The sequence below is a fragment of the Spermophilus citellus genome (genome assembly GCF_964194105.1).
Source record: "Spermophilus citellus genome assembly, chromosome: 6".
Lineage (NCBI taxonomy): Eukaryota > Metazoa > Chordata > Mammalia > Rodentia > Sciuridae > Spermophilus > Spermophilus citellus.
The window spans coordinates 135,583,134-135,606,318 of NC_138187.1; the positions used below are offsets into that span (position 1 = coordinate 135,583,134).

The window sequence follows — 23,185 nt, forward strand, 5'->3', positions numbered from 1 at the left end:
TCCTGGAGATACAGAAATAAGTGCTAAATACTGATGATGTGGTTGGGTCAGATTTTCTTTTTATTAGTATGTTTTAAATTTCATGTGTTCGTTAAATATATTATTTTGTATGCATCAAATATTAGATGGGAAAATATTTAAGAATACGCCCCAAGTTATTAACCTTTACTTTCCTCCTTCCCCTCCTCTTCCCCACCTTCCCCTTCTCAACAACTAGTTTCCTGGGAGAGAGCTCCAGAGGCTGGGAAGGCAGAGAAAGGCAACCCACAGAGACCAAGAACCCTGATGTGTGTGTAGCCTGTGCCTTTTTGTCTCATTTTGGGTTCTTTCTTGGTGCTAAGGTGGAGTATGGTGGTGGTTGAAACAGTACTCGGTATATTAAATGCTACCCATTAAGTGCACTGTTTAATTTTTCAACTTATTCTTGCCAGCTGAAGGCGGAACGGCGCTTTCCGGCCGAACCGGGCCTCTGTCCCTCCCTGTCATGCTCAAACTTCCCACTTTCCAAGTATGCCAGGCCCCAGCGCCACCCTCTTGCGTCTTTCCGCGCGGGTCTGACTTTTTCGCCAGTCCCGGCCTACTCGATTACGTAAATTCTACCCAAAGGATTCCCAAACTGGGCACTCCATACAGAACCTGCTCAGCTCCAGCTCGGCTGAGATTGACAGTCCGCGGGAGCCGGGGAGGGGCGTAGAAAGAGCGCGGAGCTTCCCGGCCCCGCCCCTCCTCGCCAGGCCCCGCCCCTTCCCTCCGCCGAGCAGGAGCCCGGCCCCTTCCAAAACCCGGAGAGGTGGATCGTGCGGGCCGCATTTCGGCCTTGTCCGTAGCTGGCCCGGCCCAGCGCCTGAAAGGGTGAGCCGGCCCTGAGAGGAAGCAGATGCGGCCTCCGGTCCGCGCGGGTGAGGAACCGGGGCAAGAGGCCGCGGCAGCAGTGTGGGCCCCCCAAATCGGTTTCCCTTTCCACCCTTGCAGAGCGGAGTCCAGGCCTCCGTCTGGAACCCGACGCCCCGCCCGTCGCGTTTCCTAGCAGCGCCGTGACGTTCGCGCGCCTCCGGGTGCGCGGCCGCCGGGTGTAGGTGGGAGGCGACGCCTGTGGGGAGGGTCTGGGAACGCGCCAGGGTGCTGGGGGCGTTGGCGAGAACTGGAGGCCGCGAGGCTGCCTGCCCTGCCCGAGCCGGTTCGATTTCGTCATTTGAAGACTTCGTGTTCTGAGCTATTCCTTGTTTGCTTAGAGCTGTCCCCACCCACCCCTCTACTCTTTCAGAGAGTTAGAATGTTCATTCTGGACCCTCATTGCGTTTTATTCTCCCCCTACCCCGGCCCGGAAAATGGAATCTGGCAATTTATGTCAATAATTTTTTTTAGAAAAATATTAGTATATTTGATAGTCCTTAAATTAATTAAGAGTGATCTTTCCCAATTACTGTAATTTTACAAACATAATTTTGCAAGCTCTTTTTGTAAAAAATAGCTTGTGTTCTGGAGCCAGAATGCTGGGCCTCAGGCATTTTACGTGTGAGCTTGGACAAATAAACTTCATCTCTAGGTGGCTGAGTTTATGTGTAAAATGTGTTTATATATGAATATTTATATGCACGTTGATATACATACATTTTATTATGCTATATCGTGTTATTGTAATTTTTGCAATATGGTATATAAAATATATATAATATGTACACTAACCTGCTTTACACACTAACCTACTTTACATGATTGTGAAGATTAGGTGAGGCACTAAACACTGGTACAAAATAAGCAGTCCATAAATATTACTTAAAAATAACAACATTTTTCTCTATGGTTTGTGGTTTTGATTTTAAAGATTTTAACTGTGAAGTATCCCTTCAGTTTTCTTTGTGAAAATATTAAAAATTAATATCTACTTTAGAATTTCTATACTATCTGACTCAAAATGCAAGTAATCAATGAATAGAAGTAAACTCGGCACACCAGGGCTGGGTTGAGCAATGTGTGCAGTATTTCTACTGCTCATGTGTGTAAAGAAAAGACTGTTTTTTTGGTTTTGTTTTTAACCAGAAGAAACTGATAAATGGAAGAAAAGCTAGGTGTAAAGTAATGCCATGTGGTCTTCACTATTCCCTTAAGGTAAAACCTTGGGACACATAATCATGTGGTACTTTATATGTAAACTGAATTGAGGGTAAAATATTTCTTGCCCTTTTCTCAACAGAATATTGAAGGATGTTTGTTCCAAGATCTCTCAAAATCAGGAGGAATGCTAATGATGACATCAAAAGTTGTGTTGCTAAGAAAATTAAGCCAGAAGCCGAAGACCTTCATTTGGACAAAGGCAGAGATGTTGATGCTTTAGTTACAAAAGAAACCACTGCACCAGACAGGCCCAGAAGTGAATCAGGCTCCTTTCCCAGTCCTGCTGGCCAGTTGGCTGAGGCAGGCTTGGTAGGACCTGAACAGGGTGCTGAAGAGCCTGTGAAGTCATTTTCCAAAACACAGCGCTGGGCAGAACCTGGGGAGCCTGTCTGTGTTGTCTGTGGCCGTTATGGAGAGTATATCTGTGATAAGACAGATGAAGATGTGTGTAGCTTAGAGTGTAAAGCGAAACATCTTCTCCAGCTTAAGGAAAAGGATGAGAAATTAAAACTGAGCAGTCCGCAGAAAGCCAGTTCTGAGCCAGAGCCTCCTCCACTTGATGATGTTTATGTCTACAAAGAACACCCCTTTATTTTGAACCTTCAGGAGGACCAGATTGAAAATCTTAAACAGCAGCTAGGAATTTTAGTTCAAGGGCAAGAAGTCACAAGGCCCATTATTGACTTTGAACATTGTGGTTTCCCTGAGGCCTTAAATAACAACTTGAAGAAATCGGGCTATGAAGTACCAACCCCCATCCAAATGCAGATGATTCCAGTGGGTCTTCTGGGGAGAGACATTCTGGCCAGTGCAGATACTGGCTCAGGAAAAACAGCTGCTTTTCTTCTTCCTGTTATCATCCGAGCTTTATTTGAGGTATTTATAGAGTTTGCATGTATTATTATTAAAAATAATGACATATTTGCCATTTCATCCTTTTTAATTTTTTTTTATGTTTCATTCTTAACCATTTTAAAAATGCATGTTGAAACTAGGTATTTATAACTTTAGCCACTGGAGCTCCTCCTGATTTTGCTTCTTATAGTTCATATGCAAAACATAATTTTAGAGAATTTTTTCATTTTAAATTGAATCAAAGATCTCTGCATTGAAGGTCTAAAAAATTATTTACAAAACCTTTATTTTCAACAGATTATCTCTTAAAAGAATAAGCTTTTGATCTCATGGAAAAAATTCTGCTGATTACATGAGCTGTAGTTTATGTGTCAGTTAAGCCTCCTTGGATTTTGTATTTTGAAGGAACTGCTGTCTATCAAAATTGCAACCCTGTTGTACAGAGTTTCAAAATATACCCTTAAATATGATCCATGGTCCATCCTGAAATAATACCGCCTTATCGTGTTTGTTAGCTTACAGTGTATAAAGACCTTTCACAGATAATTTGCTTGACAAACATTTTGAGTAATGATTCCAAATACAGCGAATATCCTTTATCTGAAATGCTAGGGACCAGAAGTGATTAAAAGTTTTGCTGATTTTGAAACATTTTCATAGATATTACAGGTTGACCATCCCTAATTCAGAAATCCAAAATACAAAATGCTCCAAAATCTGAAACTTTTGAACATCATGTTGGTGCTTAAAATGTTCTGGATTTCAGGTTTTCAGATTGGGGATGCTTGACCTATACTGATGAGCTTGTGAGCTCTGACGTATGGCAAGGAAGGAAAAGAGTAAATATGGGCCAAAGAAAGGATAAAGGAGAAATATTTGGAAATCTAAAGAATGGTAAGGACCAAAATAGAACTAGAAGGCAGAAAATAAGATATGGATACACACATATATAAAAAATAAAAGTTTTTTGGTTTTGTTTTGTTTTTTTTTGGACAATGGAAGAATCTACAAGAGAGCTGAGAGGGAAAGATAATAGGTAGAATGCCAAATTTCAACAGTATCTTCCTGGTGACTATTGGGTTTTTTCTATAGAGAAGACTGGCTAAAGATTGCAGGATCCAGTTAACAAGGAACGGTCCCTCAGTTTTCCCACTTTGGTGACAATGAACACCTTTCCCTGCCCCCAGGTTTGATCTTTCATTGTGTATCTGTATTATATAAGAAATGGATTCAATTTATGATGGTCATTGGAGGCAAAACCTGCATTCAATGATCAGAAGGCAGGAGAGCTTGTATCTCTTGGGCTGATGGAAACAGAAGGGAAATGTTCCTGAAATCACTGTGGTGATTTTTTTCCATATCAGCAGGAATTAACTGCTAGTGTTTCTGACTTGCCTTTCTTGTCTTTGCAGAGAAAAACTCCATCTGCACTTGTTCTTACACCAACGAGAGAGTTAGCCATTCAGATAGAGAGACAAGCTAAAGAATTGATGAGTGGTCTGCCACGAATGAAGACTGTGCTTCTTGTAGGGGGCTTGCCTTTACCTCCACAACTTTATCGTTTGCGACAACATGTGAAGGTAAGCATCCATTTGATATAATGTCTTTGAAAAAGTTTTATAAGAGATATAGGAGTTAATAGTTGGGTTTTTTTTCCCCCTTGAGGAGTAAGTGTGGTTTTATGTAGCTTTAAAATTCTTGTTTAAGACTAAATATTTCTTTAAAGTTCATTTTATATAGGAGAGAAGCACAGTTTATTGAGTGCCTGTTGTATGCCAAATGCTGCTGGATATTCTCACATAGGTTATTCCATTTAACGATCACATTTGCTCTGGAGATAGGTTGGTATATCCCATTTTTTATGGTTGAGAAGGTGAAAGATCCATAGTCAATAAATTATAGTTGCTAGAATTGAAGGCTTAATTTACTTGACTACTCCTTCCTTAGTTATGCTATCATGTTATAATCTATATATTCTGAGATATACAAAAATATGTAAAAGCAGTGTGGTCTAGTTATAGCTTTGGAAATTAGGTAGTAATATGGCTGTAGATAAATTACTTAACTTCCCCAAGCCTCACTTTTCTTGAGTTTGAATAGAGGTGAAGATACCTGCCTTTAAAGTAAAAATTTTAATGACAGGATTGGCACATATGCTGACCACAGTGGACGGTAGCCTTAGTGCAGGGGCTGTGTCCTGGAGGCTCCCTGCTCTTCTGAGCATCAATTGTTCAATTTTGAAGGTAATTATAGAGCTCCTCGAATCCCAGGGGAGGAACTGAGATGCTGGGGAGACGGTGGGAGCACTATTAGAGGAAGCATCAACAGTTACTTATCCGCTGGCATGAAGCTCTGCAGTATTCAGGGACTTCTATGGGTGAATAATAGCCTTTCTTATATGAATGTTGTGAAGATAAAATGAGGTGTATTTGATAGATTTAAAACATGTGCCAGGCGTGGTGGCACACACCTGTAATCCCAGTGGCTCGGGAGGCTGAGACGATTGTGGATTCAAAGCCAGCCTCAGCAAAGAGCAAGGCGCTAAGCAACTCAGTGAGCCCCTGTCTCTAAATAAAATACAAAATAGGGCTGGGAATGTGGTTCAGTGGTCGAGTGCCCCTGTGTTCAATCCCTGATACAAAAAAATATATATATATGTAAAATATAATTGTAAGACATTACAGATTAATAATGGGACATTGGATCAATGATTTTTCAGCATGGACCTTCAATATATAAAACAGATAAATATTTTTTATTAATATAAAATTATAAGTTTAACAATGTATTTTATAAAGTAAACATTAAAAATATTTGGATTGAGGCTGGGTTTGTGGCTCAGTGGTAGAGTGCTAGCCTTGCAATGCGTGAGGCCCACTGGGTTTGATCCTCAGCACCACATAAATGTAAAATAAATACATTGTGTTCACCTAAAACTAAAAAATAAATTATTTAAAAAATATTTTGATGGACATCAATTTGAAATTGGGTTATTATAATTCACATCAGCCTCTGAATTAAATTTATTTTTGTTGCATAGAATATAATAGGTATGTAGGTGCAAATTCTAAACAGCTTTTAAGCAACTAATCTTGCATTCTCATTCTTAAAATAAATAATTTAATGCATTGGTAGTAATCTCCAGCTTGCAGCATGTAGTAGCTCATATGGTTGGGTACAGTGTTTTCACTGTATTTCACTTATTTTTAAGTCTCAAACTTAAAAAAAGGTGGCCAGTATGCTATACAAACCTCGGTTCCCCCAAGCTTCTTGAAAGTACGTTGTTAATTCGATGCCCCATGTATCTTACAGTATCATTTCTACAAAGACATTATCCTGTATAACCACAATGCAATTATAGAATCAGGAAATTAACATTGATATTAGAATACATCAGGAATTGGCATTGATAATCATCTATACCTTAGACTCTTATTTTTATAATTGTCCCATTTTTTTAATAGCACAAAAATCCCATTCAAAATCAAATTGCATTTAGTTGTCATGTCTCTGTCATCTCCTTCAGTTTAGAACAGTTCCTCAGTCTTTTTGGTTTTGTCATGATCTTACCATTTCTAAGATTTACAGTCTGCTGACTTTAAAGAACATCCCTTAATTGATTAGATTCAGCATATCTTTGACAGAAATTTTACAGAAGAGATGCTTTGCTTTTTTTTTTAATTGTATCCTTTTAAGTGGCAGATTTCAGTCTGTCTTTTCTGAGTGATAGTATCTGTTAAGTAAATGTAGGGACTGGGATTGCGCTCGCCTAGCATGTGGGAGGCCCTGGTTCGATCCTCAGCACCACATAAAAATAAATAAATAAAATAAAGATAAAAAAAAAAAAAGCAATATAAAGTTTCCCTTTTTTGTTATTAGTAAATATTTTGGGAGGAGTACTTAGATATATGTAAATTTGTGTTTCACCAAACTTTTATTTTATTCATTTATTTTATTTATACCAGTATGGACTCATCATTTCCTATTTTATTCAGAAGTTTATAAACTGTTATGGTCATTATTTGTTTGGTATTCCACTTATCCTTGATTTGACCAATAGAAGTACCTTCAAGTTGTGCCCTTTAATCATATGTCCATGATTCTGTGCTTGCCTTATCTTCCCTGACCCAGCCTGGCATGTCTTTCCAAAAACTCTGGCTCCTTTGGTGGAGAATTGTATTTAAAAACCAAGATTGAGTTCTCCCCATGCTCATTGTGTTTGGACTATTACTGCTTTTAGGACCTTGTAGTAAATAGATCTGGGGGATAAATATAAGTGTGTGTTTTTCTGTGTGTAGTTATTGGAGACTATGAGATAATGAGTTCATGTTAATAGTTACAATTCTAATTCAACACAACAGGAATTCCTTTAAGTTTCTTTTTTTTTGTTTGTTTGTTTCCATATTTGTAACTCTTACAGGGGAAACCAGCCACTCACTTTTTTTTTTAAATTTTTTAGTTGTAGATGAACACACGGTATAGTTATTTATTTTTATGTGATACTGAGTATCGAACCCAGTGCCTCAGGCATGCGAGGCAAGTGCTTTACCACTGAGCTACAGCCCCAGCCCCCCACTTTTCTTTTTTTAGTTATTGATTTGACCTGTCCCACCACACACACTGTCCCCTCCCACACGGTGATGCTTCCTCACTAGGTCCCACTCCACTTCCACCCCTCAGGCTCCAGCCCTCTTCTGCTCCTGCTGTCATTCCCACCCCTCCCACCAGCCTGTGTGCATTCCCCAGTACTCTCTGAGAAAAAAACACTGAAACATTTTTCAAGACCTAGCGCAAAATAAAGACCCTTTTAGATAAACAAAACTGCAAGATTATTACCATCTGAAGGAGCTTTCAAACTGAGATATTCTACAAATAAATAATTCTAGAAAGAAAGGTGTGGCATAGGTAAATACTGGCCAAAATCACATGGTGTTAAAGCATTTATCCTTGACTATTCAGGAAAATAATATAAAAGTTTTAATTATCTTCATACTTTATTAAATTATATATTTGTTAAAATGCAAGGGAAGACACTGCAAAAATGAAAAAATAATTTATAACCTAAAACCAGCAGATAGGAAGAAGAGAATAGAAGAAGTACACTCAACTCAAAATAACTAAAATTGATTTGAATATTTGTGATGTTTCTGAGGTACCTAAGCAGAACTTTATAGTTCTAGGACACGGATCTTTATAACCCTGAGATTTTATCATCCTCAGTGCTTTTTACCATTCTGTTGTTATATATTTGAAAAGTGGAATACAGTTAAATTTATTAGATCATGTGTAATTCTACTTTGTACCAGGAACTCTCATTTAATTGTCACAATAATTATTATCATTTTCATTTTCTGGGTGAGAGAACAGATACACCATTATTAAATACTAAAGAGTAGGGTTGTTGCTGAAGTTTTACTAAAGAGTCCCTACTTTTAGCTACTACTTTAATAAGTAATATATTATAAAACTCTTAAGAGCCTTGAATAAACATATAAATCATTGTACCCAGCATTTTAATTATAAAAGAAATAATGGTGGCACACCTCTGAAATCCTAGCAGTTCAGAAGACTGAGGCAGGAGGGTCGAAAGTTCAAGCCAGCCTCAGCAACTTAGCAAAGCCCTAGGTAATTTAGCAAGACCCTGTCTCAAAACAAAAAATGAAAAGGGCTGGTGTTGTGGTTCAGTACTTAAGTTCAATCCCTGGTACCTAGAAAAAAAAGGAGGAAAAAAAAAAAAGAGGAAAGAAAGAATAGGCCCAAAGAGGTTAAGGAATTTGCATTTATTCACAGAGCCAACTAGCTGTCAGCCAGCCTACAAGCCCCTTTCTTGTCCTTGCCAATCCTCAAGCCTCACTCTCCATTACACACCTCCCTTACCAGCTGTAGGCCTCAGTGGTCTCCCAGTCTCAGAAATTATATAGATGCTTTCCCTCTGCCTGGACCACTCACCTTGCAGATTACCACTGATTCTGTAGTTTGAGCTCAAGTTTAAGGTAGGACTGACAACAGATACCTCCATTTATTGTATACCTTATGAAAGAACGAGCAAGGCTTGCCGTCAGAGAAAATGTCCGTTTATTGAAGAACAGCTCTGCATATTTATAGAGCCGAGGATGGTTTGACAGTTGTCATGGGGTGCTTTTTGATTGGTGGGTAAGGATCAGGTGAGCCAGCAGGGCTAGTCTGATTGGTGGGTTAAGGATCAGGTGAGCCAGCAGGGCTAGTCTGATTGGTGGGTAAGTATCATGTGAGCCACCAGGGCTCACCTTTGGACTGCAGGATCATCTGAGCCAGCTCAGCCATTGGACAGCAGGATCATGTGAGCCAGTAGGGCTCACCATTGGAGGGCTCTTCTTGGGGGATGGGGAAGTTAGTCTTTGGAGCCGGGACTACTCCCAACACCATACTTATCTCATTAGCATTATTTGTTTCTTCCTTTATATTCCATGTTTTCTGAGAATAGAAACTATGTCTGACTTCTCTACCAATGAATTCTGAGTACTTAGCAAGTATCTGGCAATATTAGTCACTCAATAAAAATAGAATAAATGAGTAAATGTTGTCTAATTCTTAAATTTGTTTTTTTCTCTTTTATTCAGGTTATCATAGCAACCCCTGGGCGACTTCTGGATATAATAAAACAGAACTCTGTAGCACTTGGTGGAATAAAAATTGTAGTAGTAGATGAGGTAAGTAGTGGTGTTTAAAAATATTAGTCACATAATTTTGTATAACTCATAAATTATGTTATAAATTCATAAAGTATGTTATAGTTATAAAATTTTATTGTATATGTAGGGCATTTTCTCCACAGAGAAAAAAATTCCATGACTTTTAAAAAATTACAGTAGTGGTACTTAAGCTATTTCCTATGTAGAGCTAACGCTAAAATTAAACCAGAACTGTCTTTTCCTAATTGACAGGAAACATAAGTTCAACTGGTACTATCTTCTTAGTGATAAATTTTTTAAACATTTGATGCTTCATATCATTTGTCTGCAAAAGTAGGGGAATCAGTGACATATAATTATTACCAGGAGTTGTGGAGGAGGTAGCTAAATAATTCTTAGTTGGGTGACCTTTTTTCTTTCTTTTTTTCTGTGTGGTCATAAGCACTCGTGGTTATAATTTTCATTGTTAGTATACCATTATAGGCATTTTATATTTTGGGCTTCTATATGAAGGTAAGTAACTGCATTATTATTATAAATATTATGTCATATTCCATCATACACACAAGCATGAGAATACAGAACCGTGTACCAGCCCACACTGGGTATATTCCATTCCTGCTTGCAGGGTACATTTAACTTCACATAGGTCCCACCAGAAGTGATAGAGTAGAGTTTTGGTGTTACCCAGGAATGATAGAAATGTGGAATGCCAGATGTTGATCAGTGATAGCATCCTGGTATGTCCTCTAAACCCAAGTAAGTAACAGTGGGGTACTGGAGGATGTGGAAAGAAATGTAGCAAAGACTCTGAAGACAAGGTTTAGACATTTGTGCCACATCCTATGAAACTTTGGAAGTTACTTAATCTTCTAGAGCAGTGGCCAGAATGAAGAATGGTTACAGAGATGTCTCATAGACTAAAAAGTCCTAAAGAATGTAAGATTATGTTTTTCTATCGTTTAAAATATCTGCTAAGTCAGCATTTTCCTGCCATGGTCTGTTTATGGAACTCATTTATTGCCTGTGATCATCATCAGATTTAAACTGCCCATAAGACTACATTTCCATTTGTTGTTAAACTCATGTTCCTAAGTTATCCATATCATTGGAGCCTGAGAAAAGATTTTTTTTTTTTTTTTTTTTTTTTTTTGGTACTAGGGGTTGAACTCAGGGGCACTCAACTACTGAGCCACATCCTCACCCTATTTTATATTTTATTTAGAGACAGTGTCTCATTGAGTTGCTTAGTGCCTCACTTTTGCTGAGGCTGGCTTTGAACTTGCAATCCTGCTGCCTCAGCCCCCTGAGTTTCTGGGATTACAAGCGTGTGCCACCGTGCCTGGCTGAAAAAAGATTCTTGTGTGGAATTTAGTTATGTTCCATTCATTCTCAGTTCTCTTCATAGCATTTTCATTACCTTTGGTTAATAAGATTTCACACATTAATGTAAAAGAAGTACCTGTTCAGCAAACATGCACTGAGTGCCTGTCACATGCATCCCCTGTCCCAGCTCCTGGATAAGTTTGATCGGAGTTATAGAGTTTTGAATACCTGCTGAAATCTTATTGAAGAACGAAAGGCAAGAACATTATCCTATCTGCCGAGATAACAATAGTACTCAAATGGATGAGATATGGCAGGGTTTGCAAATGCTTTCTGTAAAATACCAGATAGTAAATATGGTAGGCTTTGGGGGCCATCCTGGTCTCTGTTGCAGCTAGTCCATACACATATACAGCATGACAGTGACTGTGTGTGTGTGTGTGTGTGTGTGTGTGTGTGTGTACTGGGGATTGAACCCATTCCAGGCAAGTGCTTTACCACTGAGCCGTGTCCTTAGCCCCTGCAAAACTTTATTTACAAAAACTGGTAAAAGTTGGACTTTATCCTGAGGGCCTTCATTTGCCACTGATAAAAGCTGTTGGTAAAAATAATAGGACTGTATATGGTTTGCCCATTGTCCAGGACAAATAAGACTGAAGGAGAAATGAGAGTAAACCCATTGGCACTGTAAAACATGGCTTCTCAGAGGTAATGGCATTTAGCCTGGGCCTCAAAAGGGGGAACATGATTCAGAAAATAAAGGATGTATCAAATATTCCAAGTGAAGAGACAGTGCTAGGAAGTCCAACTACCTGTGTGGCGGAAAAAGGAAAGAGACCAATCAGCTTAAGGAATTCTTCCCAAGAAACAATAGGAAGTAAAGTTGGGTGGTTAGGGTGGAGTCAAATTATAGAGGACCCTGAAAGGGAGTCAGAGGAATTTGGATTTCATGTGGGAGACAATGAGGCTTTCTAAATTATTGAGTTGGGGCATAACATGTTGAAAGTGGTGGTTTAGGAAAGTTACTCTGCTTCTCGGTACAAGAGAAATTAAAGAAGAAAGAATCTGAGACAGAGCAGCCAGCAATCCCGACAAGGGGTGAAGGGGTCAGGGACAGGGTGGAGGCAGTAGGACTGAAGGGTTAAATGAGAGTACTATAATTGTTTATGAGTCTCCTGATGACTTAATATAAGAGCAGCAGAAGCAGGCAGTGACAGAGGTGACTCCATAAATTATAAGTTGTGCCTTTAACTTTAGAAAAGGGTAAGTGGGTAACTGCTGGGTTTGGGTGATACTATTTAAGTTTGGCTTGAGAATGTTGAATTTTGTGTGCATGATGGACTAAGTGAAACAGTATGTGTAAGAAGCGTGCACTAGAATTCACTTGACATGATGGTTTCTCTAAGAGAGGGAACTTGGAGAGACATGGCTTGGGCATTTGGAAGACAAAGCAGTAAACAGAGTAATCTGAGAGACCAGAGAGGAGCTGAGAATGAATGCTGTCCTTGAAGGAGAGAAGCCACTGTTTCAAGAGGAGGGTTAGGACACAGGAATGACCAGGGGTGAATACCAAGATAATCCCTTTGAAATTTAAAAAACTCTGCTCTGTTGCCTTTCTGTGTCTCCAGTGAGACCTTTCCTTTGGACTAGAATTTTCTCCTGATACATTTATCTTCTGTGAGTGTCTGTGGCTCTGAAACCACCCCTCACTCCCCCAGGCAGGCTTTAGACTTTCTTTCCTCTCTGCTCTGTTGAACTGTACACAGAACTTGTTATTTTTCTTACACCGTGTTCTCAGCCATATCCCAGTAATTAAGCATGGTATTTACCCAAGTTTCCCTAATGATAGGAATCACCTGGCATGCTTGGTGAATATAATACAAGATCAGACTCTCACTTGATATTCTGATTCAGTAGTTTTGAGTTGGAGCCCAGGAATCTTTAAAAACTCATTCCAGGTGATTTTTACCTTCAGAGAGCTTTAGGACACACTGACTAGTAATAACCTGTCATGTAGTTAGGTGCTTGTTTGGTATTAGAATTAAGGAATGCTCATTTATTAATAAAATGCATTTTTAGGGCTTTTGATGTGCTGTATACTACTTTTGGCCTTGAGTCTACAGTGGAAAGTACTACAGATGAGTGTTCTGCCTCATGGGGCTGTGGCAGTTGTACCCACCCAAAGTAATGTGACAGAGACAACTGGTGGGCTACCTTAGATTGGTAGTTCAGAGCTCTCTGAGAAGGTGACTTATGCTGAAATCTGAACGAGAAGGAACCAGCCATGTGGAGGTCCATATGGAAGGAAGACTGTTTTAGACAGGACAGCCACTGCACATGCACTGACATGAGGCTGGTGTGGGTTATTTGGGGGCAGAAAGAAGGCTGGTGTGGCGGGATCAAGGACAATAAGGGATAGTGGTGGGAGATAAAGTCAGAGAAGTGTACAGCATGAGAGCTTGTAGGACTTCAAGGCCCTGGTGAGAGGCTGGATTTTACTCTATGTGTGATGGGAAACTACTAGCAGGTTTTAGTAGAGCAGTGATAAGATCTGATTTGTATTCTTGAAGAAGCCCTCTGGTTGCTTGAGGAGAATGGGTCATGGAGGGAAGGTGACAGGAATAGGAGCAGCACCTCCAGAGTGAGCTGGAGAAAAGTGACTGCACTGGGATGTGTTAGTGTGTCAACAGCATTGTTGCTGAGGAGGTGATTAATGAAGAGGAGATGAGGTAGGGATTTCTATTGATGTCATTTCACCAGATGTGTACTGGAATAGGGAGGAAATAAAACATTCTGTTATGAATATGTTAAATTTGAGGGGCCTGTTTGATCCAAGTGGAGATGTTAAGTTGGCAGTTGTTTGCTGAGAAGCAGTTGAGACCAGAGATAAGATTTGGGGACTCTGATATGTATATGGTATTCAGAGCCATGGAACATGTTAGTGTTATCTAGGGAGAATACAGATGAGGAAGCAAAGGAGGCCCGTGATGCAGCCCTTGAGGCTTTCCAGGTACAGAGGTGGTCCAACGTACAGAGACCAGGCAGAAAAGAGGAGTCTGAAAAAAAGAGTAGCCACTAGGGAGGAGAAAATCCATGAGGGAAGAATATAAGTATTTGAAGGAGATGATGGTAATTATGTTATGGGTAATTTAAATATGTATTTTAAGTGTATGAATTTTGTCAGTTTGGGTTGACACATCTGTTTCCCTGTTAGACATAAGTTCTTTGGAAGTGAGGTCTCTGTGTGCCTTGACCACCTGACAACCAGCATTTCTGCTTCATATTTATAATGCAGGTTCTACAGCCAGATTGCCACTGTCCCTTAATAACTTGTTATTATTCTGTATGATATACCTGTTTCCTCATCTGTAAAATGAGGGTCATAACAATGCTTACCTCACAGGATTATTATGAGGATATGTATGGCATTTGGAAAGGTCCTTGGCACATAGTAAATGCTCAGTTCATATGAATTCTGAACCACAGTTAGCTACTCAGTAATGGTTTGGCCATTAAATGTTTTCCCTAGGACCCTGAATAGAGGTAGAAGTCACATTTTCACACATTAAGGAAGTCATGAGTAATGAAATGTAAGCAACATCAAAAACATTTTTCAGAAAAGTTGAACAAAGTTTGTTTTACAATTAGGGAACACTTGTGTCAACCTCTTTTTCTCATCTCTTACATTGTTTACCACTTACTATTGCATTTCTGAGTAGCTTTGTTTTGATTTTAAGTGGTTCTAATGTTTGTAACACCTTATATTTATGTAGTACTTTTATTTTGAAGAAATTTTTTACAAGTATATTTTTTACATTTTAACCTGATAACATCCCTCTAAAGTAGGAAATGAGTTTATAAGTAGAAAACTAAGGTATAAAAAGAGCAAGGTTTGGGGCTGGGGTTGTGGTTCAGTGGTAGAGCGCTTGCCTAGCATATGTGAGGCACTGGATTCAAACCTCAGCACCACATAAAAATGAAATAAAGATATTGTCTCCACCTACAACTAAAAAATAAATAATAAAAACGAGCAAGGTAAAAAAAAAAAAAAACGAGCAAGGTTTCCCCAATGTCTGATTCATACTTTCAAAATAATGCAATTTAGATGGAGACTCAACACATGTATATTGTATTTGTATAATTATCCTTGCCACTTGTGGTTTTTCTATTCTGGTATTTTTTCTTCTGTTTTTTGATGGTTTTTAAAAATTTTTGTTTATGCCCATCATGCATTTTGAATGGCAACTATGTTTTATGAGTAATCCATGCACATTGAAGATGAATCGGCAAATGGATGGGGATGGGTGCATATCCCTACCACCTTAGAATAACCATAATTAGTGTTATTTCTTTTCAGATATTTCCTCCTGTGTATGGTTTGTAAGAGGCCTAGAGAGTTCAGACTTTAATCTGTACACATTGGGAACCCTCAAAGGATTTTAAGCAGGAATGTACTATAATCAGACTGGTATTCTGGACGAGAAGAATAGCCAGGAAGCCAGAAGACTGGTTCACAGAGCAGTGGGGTGGGAGTTGGGGGAGGCACTTCTAGACACACCTCAGAGACTGAAAGTTAGGGAGGAGGTTGTCTGCATTGTGAATTTAGTTCTTTTTGCTTTGTTGTGTCTACCAAGTTTTCTACAGTGAGCATATTCTATTATTCAAAAAAGTAAAAATAGTGTCTTAAAGAGAGACAAAGACTCTCTTTGATTTGGGCTCATGGGTAATGACTTCCACCTGGAAGAGAGTAGCTTCAGTGAGGTGAGTGGGTGAGGGTAGTGGGTGGAAGAGTGAGTGGAAGTGAGAAAGCAGAGGAATGGAGACGGCGGGTGCAGACAACTTTCAGAGCTGGTAGGAGACAGGCAGAAGGAGTTTAGTTCTAAAGGCCTAGAGGCTGCTTCTCCCAGATAGGAGAGGTGAGTGGCACTTGGGGGATCATTGAGGGATGTTTACAGAATGTACTCTGTGTGCATACATGCACGTGTTCTCAGTGTTCCATCATAAACAACAGAAATTTATTTCTCACAGTTCAGGAAACTGAGAAATCCAAGATCAAGGCCCCAGCATATTCCATGTCCAGTAAGGGTCTCTGCCTCAAAGATGGTGCCTTCTTGCTAGGTCCTCACACAGCAGGGGGGAGAGCAGCTCCCTTCATCCTTGGAACCCTCATGACTTAATTATCTCCTCAAGGTCCCACCTCATAACACTACCACACTGGGGGTAAAACTTGAACATAGTAATTTGGGAGGATACCAACATTCAGACCATACAGCCTCAACATTAAAATTTTTATTTAAAATAATATTTTGTTATAAATAAACTGTATGCTAATGGTAAAAAATAAGTAAATAAAAACCTTGCAATAAAATTTAAAAGTGAAATTGCTTCCCCATAAACCCTCCCTTGTTAACAGTTAACAATTAAGTTTCTTGAGTGTATACACATAAAATATTTTGTAACATGATAGCATTGTATTATCCACAGTGTTCTGTACTTGGCTTTTGCTCCCCTAGAATCATTCCTTATCTACTAAAGGGCTTTCTGATAATTTTTCATGACATCATAATGTTGTTACATCGATTTATCATAATTTACCAAGTCCCCTATTGATAGATACTTAGAATGTGTATACTTTTTGCAATTATTCATAATGCTGTAACAGCAATCTTTGTATATTGTTGTAAATATTTAGTTGTACAGTTTATAATTGTATGTAAAACTTTCTCTTTTGAGGGCTGGCAATTTAGCTTAGCAGTAGAGCACTTGCCTAGTATGTGCAAGACCCTGGGTTCAATCCCCAGCACCACCAAAAAAAAAAAAAAAAGATTCCCTGTTGATCCTTTGTTTTGGGACATTTTGGTATATTTTCTTGTGTGTTTTTAATTTTTATGTTTTTAATCATATTAGTCTTATTTAATGTTAAGCAAGACTAACTTCAGAATGCTTTTATTTTAGGCTGATACCATGCTAAAGATGGGCTTTCAACAACAAGTGCTTGACATTTTGGAAAACATTCCAAATGATTGTCAGACCATTTTGGTTTCAGCCACAATTCCAGCTAGCATAGAACAACTGGCTAGCCAGCTTCTGCATAATCCTGTGAGAGTGATCGCAGGAGAAAAGAATCTACCCTGTGCCAATGTGCGCCAGATTATCCTGTGGGTAGAAGACCCAGCCAAGAAGAAAAAACTATTTGAAATCTTAAATGTGAGTAATGAAGCAGTCAACCATGTTTTGTAGATTGTGTTTGCATTTTTCACAGCTCTTAAAGGGAGTGATATTTAGATTCAACTTTTTGAGGAATTTGGTGGATATTTAATAATGAATTGCTTTATCTGTCAGAATTCTGTGAGGATCAAATAAATTTTTATTTGTGAAAACATGCTATATTAATGCAGGGTGGGTTTGTCTTACCCTTGTTATAGAAAAGTATTTATGTATCAAATTATCATCAAGAATTTTTTTTTCTGAGAAATTTTAGTATTTCTTGGCTCCTCTGTCCTTGAGAAATTTTTAACTGTTGCTGATTTAAACAGAAATTTGTGAAGTGGATAATATGCACAAGCATAATTACACACACATTATTGAGTTAAATATGGCTTGTATTGGCTCATGAGCAGCCTTTAGAACTATACTGATTACACTTAAATTTTTTAATATACATTTGCAATATTAATGATTGAAAACTGTGAGGGGTGGAAGACTGGCTTCTGTTTATGCATATTTTAAAGAAAATATTCATTTTAACAGAAGATACCGTTTTATCTCCTTAATAGTATGTATTTATATATTTATAAACCTTTCAATAAATAGCTTGTACTAATGCTTTCAGAAAAACCTACCATTGTAAATTATGTTATGTGAATAATTTTAAATGTTTTTGATTTTTTCAGGATAAGAAACTCTTTAAGCCTCCAGTGCTGGTATTTGTAGACTGCAGACTAGGAGCAGATCTGTTGAGTGAGGCAGTTCAGAAAGTCACAGGTCTGAAAAGCACATCTATACATTCAGAGAAGTCACAAATGGAAAGAAAAAACATATTGAAGGTTTGACACTAAATACTGGATCTTCTCTTTGCAGTAAATCTGTTGTGCCACACTTTCAAGAGATAACATGTTACCAGCTGGTTTTTAAAGCAGACTTTTTTTTAATGACTGTGAGAACATCAGGCAAGCAGTGATCATGAAGTTAATTATTCCTCTTACTTAGGCTTCTGTGTTTTGGGAACAGTAAGCCTGTTCTCTAGGAATTGTACTAAATGGATTACTAAATTAGAATTCAACATTTCTGAAGTCAGGACGCTTTGACCTAGAGCAGAGCAGGTTTACTTCTGAAAAAGATTTGCCTGAATAAATTAATAGAGTCAGTTCCATGGTGTAGGTTTCAGATATGAGAAGATATGAGAAGACTTGTTTATTGGAAAGACATTGCAAAAATATATTGAAGTAAGATTTTAAAAAAAAGAAAAGGGGGCTGGGGATGTGGCTCAAGCGGTAGCGCGCCCGCCTGGCATGCATGTGGCCCGGCTTCAGTCCTCAGCACCACATACAAACAAAGATGTTGTGTCCACCAAGAACTAAAAAATAAATATTAAAAAAAATTCTCTCTCTCTCTCTCTCTCTCTCTCTCTCTCCCCCCCCCCCTCAAAAAAAAGAAAAGGTATGAGAATTGCATAAAACCACATAAAATGAATTCTGAATAATAAATTTTGTTGCTGTTTTGGAAAGGGATTACTTGAAGGAGACTATGAAGTTGTGGTGAGCACGGGGGTCCTGGGACGAGGCCTCGACTTGATCAGTGTTAAGCTGGTGGTGAATTTTGACATGCCTTCAAGTATGGATGAGTACGTGCATCAGGTAGGGAAGTTCTGTTACCACCGTTTTGTTAATGATCTTTTTGGAGAGGGCATTGTCAGTATGGTGTTATGTTAAAAAAAAAAAGGCAGGACAGAAAACTATGCATGTTTGTTCCTAAAACATATATGAATATAAGCCAAATTTTGGTTTCATTAGCTAGGTATATGCTTAAAATACATTTAAAAAAAACTGGAGGTAAGTTACATAAAATGTTAATTTAAAAAATTTAGACATTAAATTTCTTTTTATTCTTCATTGAGCATATTAATGGCTTTTATAATCAGAAAAGAAAACTGTTTTGAAAGATTGTTCATATTTGATTAAAATAAAATTGATCCTTTAAAGTATTTGTTTTTTTAGGAATCTTGTCTTCATCTCCTCTTTGTATCCTTACTGGTTCTAGACTTTCACCTTTTAAAGTTTCATTCCTTTCCTTTGCTGCCAAAGGTAACAATAGCTTCTCTTTCTGGCAGAAATAGAGCCTTTTCTTAGAGCCACGTTATCTTACTGACTGCTACCTGTCTTCCTTCTCAGGCATCACTTACAAACCTGCCAAATGAAGCCTTTCTCTGATGTTCTTAGAATCACCTTTGAATACCACATTTGCTTGAATCATCTACTGAAATGCTTTTAGTGCCTATACATTGTTTCTTTTATTTTTACTTATAATATAGAAGTACTTCTCTTTTTTTAATTTATTTTTTGGCACCACCTCATTTACCTGCACATCAGGGAATTGAATTAATATCCTACAGGAGTTGATTATTCAAGTAATCGAAGTGTATTTTCTTTCAAAAAAAGACTTTCACCAGGCATGGTGGTGCACACCTGTAACCCCAGCTGCTTGGAAGGCTGAGACAGTAGGATCACAAGTTGGAGGCCAGCCTTAGCGATTTAGCGAGGCCCTAAGCAACTGAGTGAGACCCTGTCTCGAAATAAAAAATAAAAAGTGCTGGCGATGTAGGTTAGTGGTAAAGCACACCTGGGTTAAATCCTCAGTACCAAAAAGAAAAAAAAAAAAGAATTTCATACACACACATGTATATACATATACAAACTTATACACGCATATTTATACACACACATATCTACTCACATGTGTATACACACATACATATGCATATAGGAACATGTTTATACCACACATACATAAATGGGACCACATCATACCAACTGTTCTATGCCTTTCTTTCTTTACTAAATATATCTTAGGTATCTTTCCTTAACAGCACACATAATAGGTATAAATGTTAATGTGTATTGAGTGCTTTCTGTATGAGCAGACACTGTTTTCTCTTTAAATGTTCTTATTTAATCTGGCTTGTTCTGTTTTGATAGCTGCAAGGTAATATGTTGTGTGTACATACTGTTATTTATTTTAAAAATATTTTATTGATGAATGAATATTTCTAGTTTATCAAATAATGTTGTTGCAAACACCCATGTTTGTGGTCTTCCGTGACTTGCTTCTTTCACTCAGCATAATGTTTTCAATGTTCACCCATGTTGTAGTATATATTAGTACATCATTTTTTATTGCCAGGTAATGGTCCACTGTGTCGGTATAATACATTTGTTTATTCATTCATTAGTTGCTGGATGTTTAGCCAAAAGTTTCCACTTTTTGGCTACTATGAATAATGCTTCTGTGAATGTTGATGTACAAGTTTTTGTGTCCACATGTTTTCATTTCTACTGGACTAGTACCTTAGGAATGGGATTACAGGCTCATTTGGTAACTCTATGTTTAACATTTTGAGAACCTGCCAGACTATTGTCCAAAGTGGCTTCATTCATTAGGTGTGGTGGCGCATGCCTGTAATCCAGCAATTTGGGAGGCTGAGACAGGAGGATGGCAAGTTGAGACCAGCCTCAACAACCCTGTGAGATCCTGTCTCAAAATAAAATTTAAAAAGTATGGAGATATAGCTCAGTATAGAGCACCCCTGGGTTCAATCTCCAGTGTCACCAAAAAAGAAAAAGTTGACTTCCCAATTTTATATCTCTAATAGTATATGAAAGTTCCAGTTTCTCTACATCCTTTGACAGCAGTTATTATTATCTTTTTATTATAGTCATCCTTGTAGTTATACAGTATTTCTTTATGGTTTAATTTGTATTCCTTAATGGCTAATGGTATTGAATGAACATCATTCCATGTTCTTCTTGGCTATGTGTATATTTTCTTTGGAAAATGTCTGTTCAAATCTTCTGCCCATTTTAAAAATTGTTGTATTTCTTATTAGTTATAAAAGATTTTTGTATACTCTAGAAGTCCTATTAGAGATATGATTTGCAAATAGTTTCTCCTGTGGGTTACAACTATCTTTATATTAGTTTTAATTTTTATTGGACTAATTAGGTAGTATAATTAAGCAAATCAGGTAAAAATTAAAGCTAATACTATATCATATTCACTTCCCTCACTTCTCCCAATCTCATTTCCTAGAGACTACCCCTTTAAACTCTTTTTTTATAATTCTTTTTTTTAATATTTATTTTTTAGTTGTACACAATACCTTTATTTTGTTTATTTATTTTTATGTGGTGCTGAGGATCGAACCCAGGGCATCGCATGTGCTAGGCAAGCGCTCTACCGATGAGCCATAACCCCAGCCCCCCCTTTAAGCTCTTTAGTGGCTTCTTCTTTTACAGTATTAAAAAGGCCTTTTTATATTGGTAGGTAGAAACTATCTATTGATTTGGGCATTAAATATAGACCTTTAAGGTTTCATTTCAATTTAAGAGCAGAAATGATTGTATTTCTCCTTCTTCTGAAGAGTACATTTTTATTTTATGTTTGAAGGCAAGTAGATTTGGGGTCTTACTGTGGATTTTCATTATATATATGTGTCCATTTAATTCTGTGAAAGTGAAGAATAACTATGAAAGAATGAATCCACTTAAATCTAACATATCAGGTACTTAGTATGCAAAAGCAAATAGTTTTTTTAATATTTATTTTTTACCTTTAGGTGGACACAATATCTTTATTTTATTTTTATGTGGTGCTGAAGATTGAACCCAGTGCCTCACGTGTGCTAGGCGAGTGCTCTTGCCACTGAACCGCAGCCCCAGCCCAGTCTTCTTGTTGTTGATGTAAGGCTTCCAAAATTTTTTTACCTTATCCCATCCACAGTGAGAAATATTTTTGTCATTACCTTCTTCCCACCACAACTACCACACACACGGGTATAACTGAAACACGATTTTCACAAACAATACTTACTTGTATTATATGTGATCACTCCAGTTTTTTACTTGGGTTGTTTCTTTAAAAATATTGCTGGTGGCAGAGGCACACAATTCAAAAACTGCTATCTGAATGAATGTCAATCTTAGCAAATCCTCTTTAAATAATAATCTTCATTTTTCTTTCAAGAGACATTAAGGTTTTATGTGAGCATTTTGAAAATGTCTTTTTTGCATTTTATTTCAGGTTGGAAGAGTGGGGAGATTAGGTCAAAATGGAACAGCAATTACTTTCATCAATAACAATTCAAAAAGACTCTTCTGGGATATTGCAAAAAGAGTAAAGCCCACAGGATCTATCCTTCCTCCACAGTTATTAAATTCCCCCTACCTTCACGACCAGAAGAGAAAGGAACAGCAGAAAGATAAACAGACACAAAACGATGTGGTTACGGGAGCTAATCTCATGGACATTATTAGAAAACATGATAAAAGTAATTCTCAAAAATGATTTGTTATGCCACTTTGAATAAGTTTTGTTGCATATTTTCAGCAGAATTTCTATAAATTATTACTGTGTAATTTGAGTAAATGATAATATTCATGAAACAGAATCTTTAAGATAGGATTTTTTTATTGATTATTTAAAGCATTACATAGCTCATGATATATCATCTTTCATACATTTGACTCAAATTGTGTTTTGAACTCCCATTTTCAGATAGGATTTTTTTTAACTTAATAAAACACATAAAGCAATATTGTATTTATTTCCCTTTAATTCTCACATTAAAAACAAAGTAAAAAAAATGAGTTTTTAAATAATTTTCTTATCTGGACAAAGTATTTTTTTTTAAATAGTTCTCAGAGCTACTATCAGAACTGGAAACATGCCACAAGCACATTGGAAAAAAATGGTTAGAACTACTCTTAAAAGAGTGTGAAATATGTGTTTTTATTCTTGGTTGTTTTTCTTTCAACCTAGCTAACAATTTTTTAATATACTTAATAATTTGGGCTACTTATCAAAGTCATGTCAAGTTGTATTAATGTTGCTTTGTAGTTTTATGTTTATGTCACTTTGCAAACTCAATAATTTTAAATACTGGAATAGGTGTTTGATTTTGATATATCTAAATATATTTCTTTAAAGTCTGATAGCATTAAATT

The 23,185-nt window shown here is 37.5% G+C and overlaps 1 protein-coding gene across 3 annotated transcripts; it reads left to right on the forward strand.

Moving 5' to 3' along the window:
- The first annotated feature begins 624 nt into the window (after positions 1-624).
- DDX59 (DEAD-box helicase 59) lies at positions 625-22,645 on the forward strand. 3 transcript variants are annotated; one of them, XM_081297490.1, is made up of 9 exons: positions 1,107-1,177; positions 2,041-2,109; positions 2,195-2,991; positions 4,383-4,550; positions 9,570-9,659; positions 16,923-17,174; positions 17,861-18,013; positions 18,695-18,823; positions 22,263-22,645. In XM_081297490.1, exons 3-9 carry the CDS (start codon positions 2,206-2,208, stop codon positions 22,524-22,526), a joined length of 1,842 nt encoding a protein of 613 aa, XP_081153616.1. In that variant the 5' UTR covers positions 1,107-1,177; positions 2,041-2,109; positions 2,195-2,205; the 3' UTR covers positions 22,527-22,645. The 3 variants fall into 3 exon arrangements, with proteins under 3 accessions (XP_081153614.1, XP_081153615.1, XP_081153616.1); XM_081297488.1 differs by lacking the exons at positions 1,107-1,177; positions 2,041-2,109 and adding an exon at positions 625-899; XM_081297489.1 differs by having other exon boundaries at positions 1,052-2,109.
- Positions 22,646-23,185: the final 540 nt, after the last annotated feature.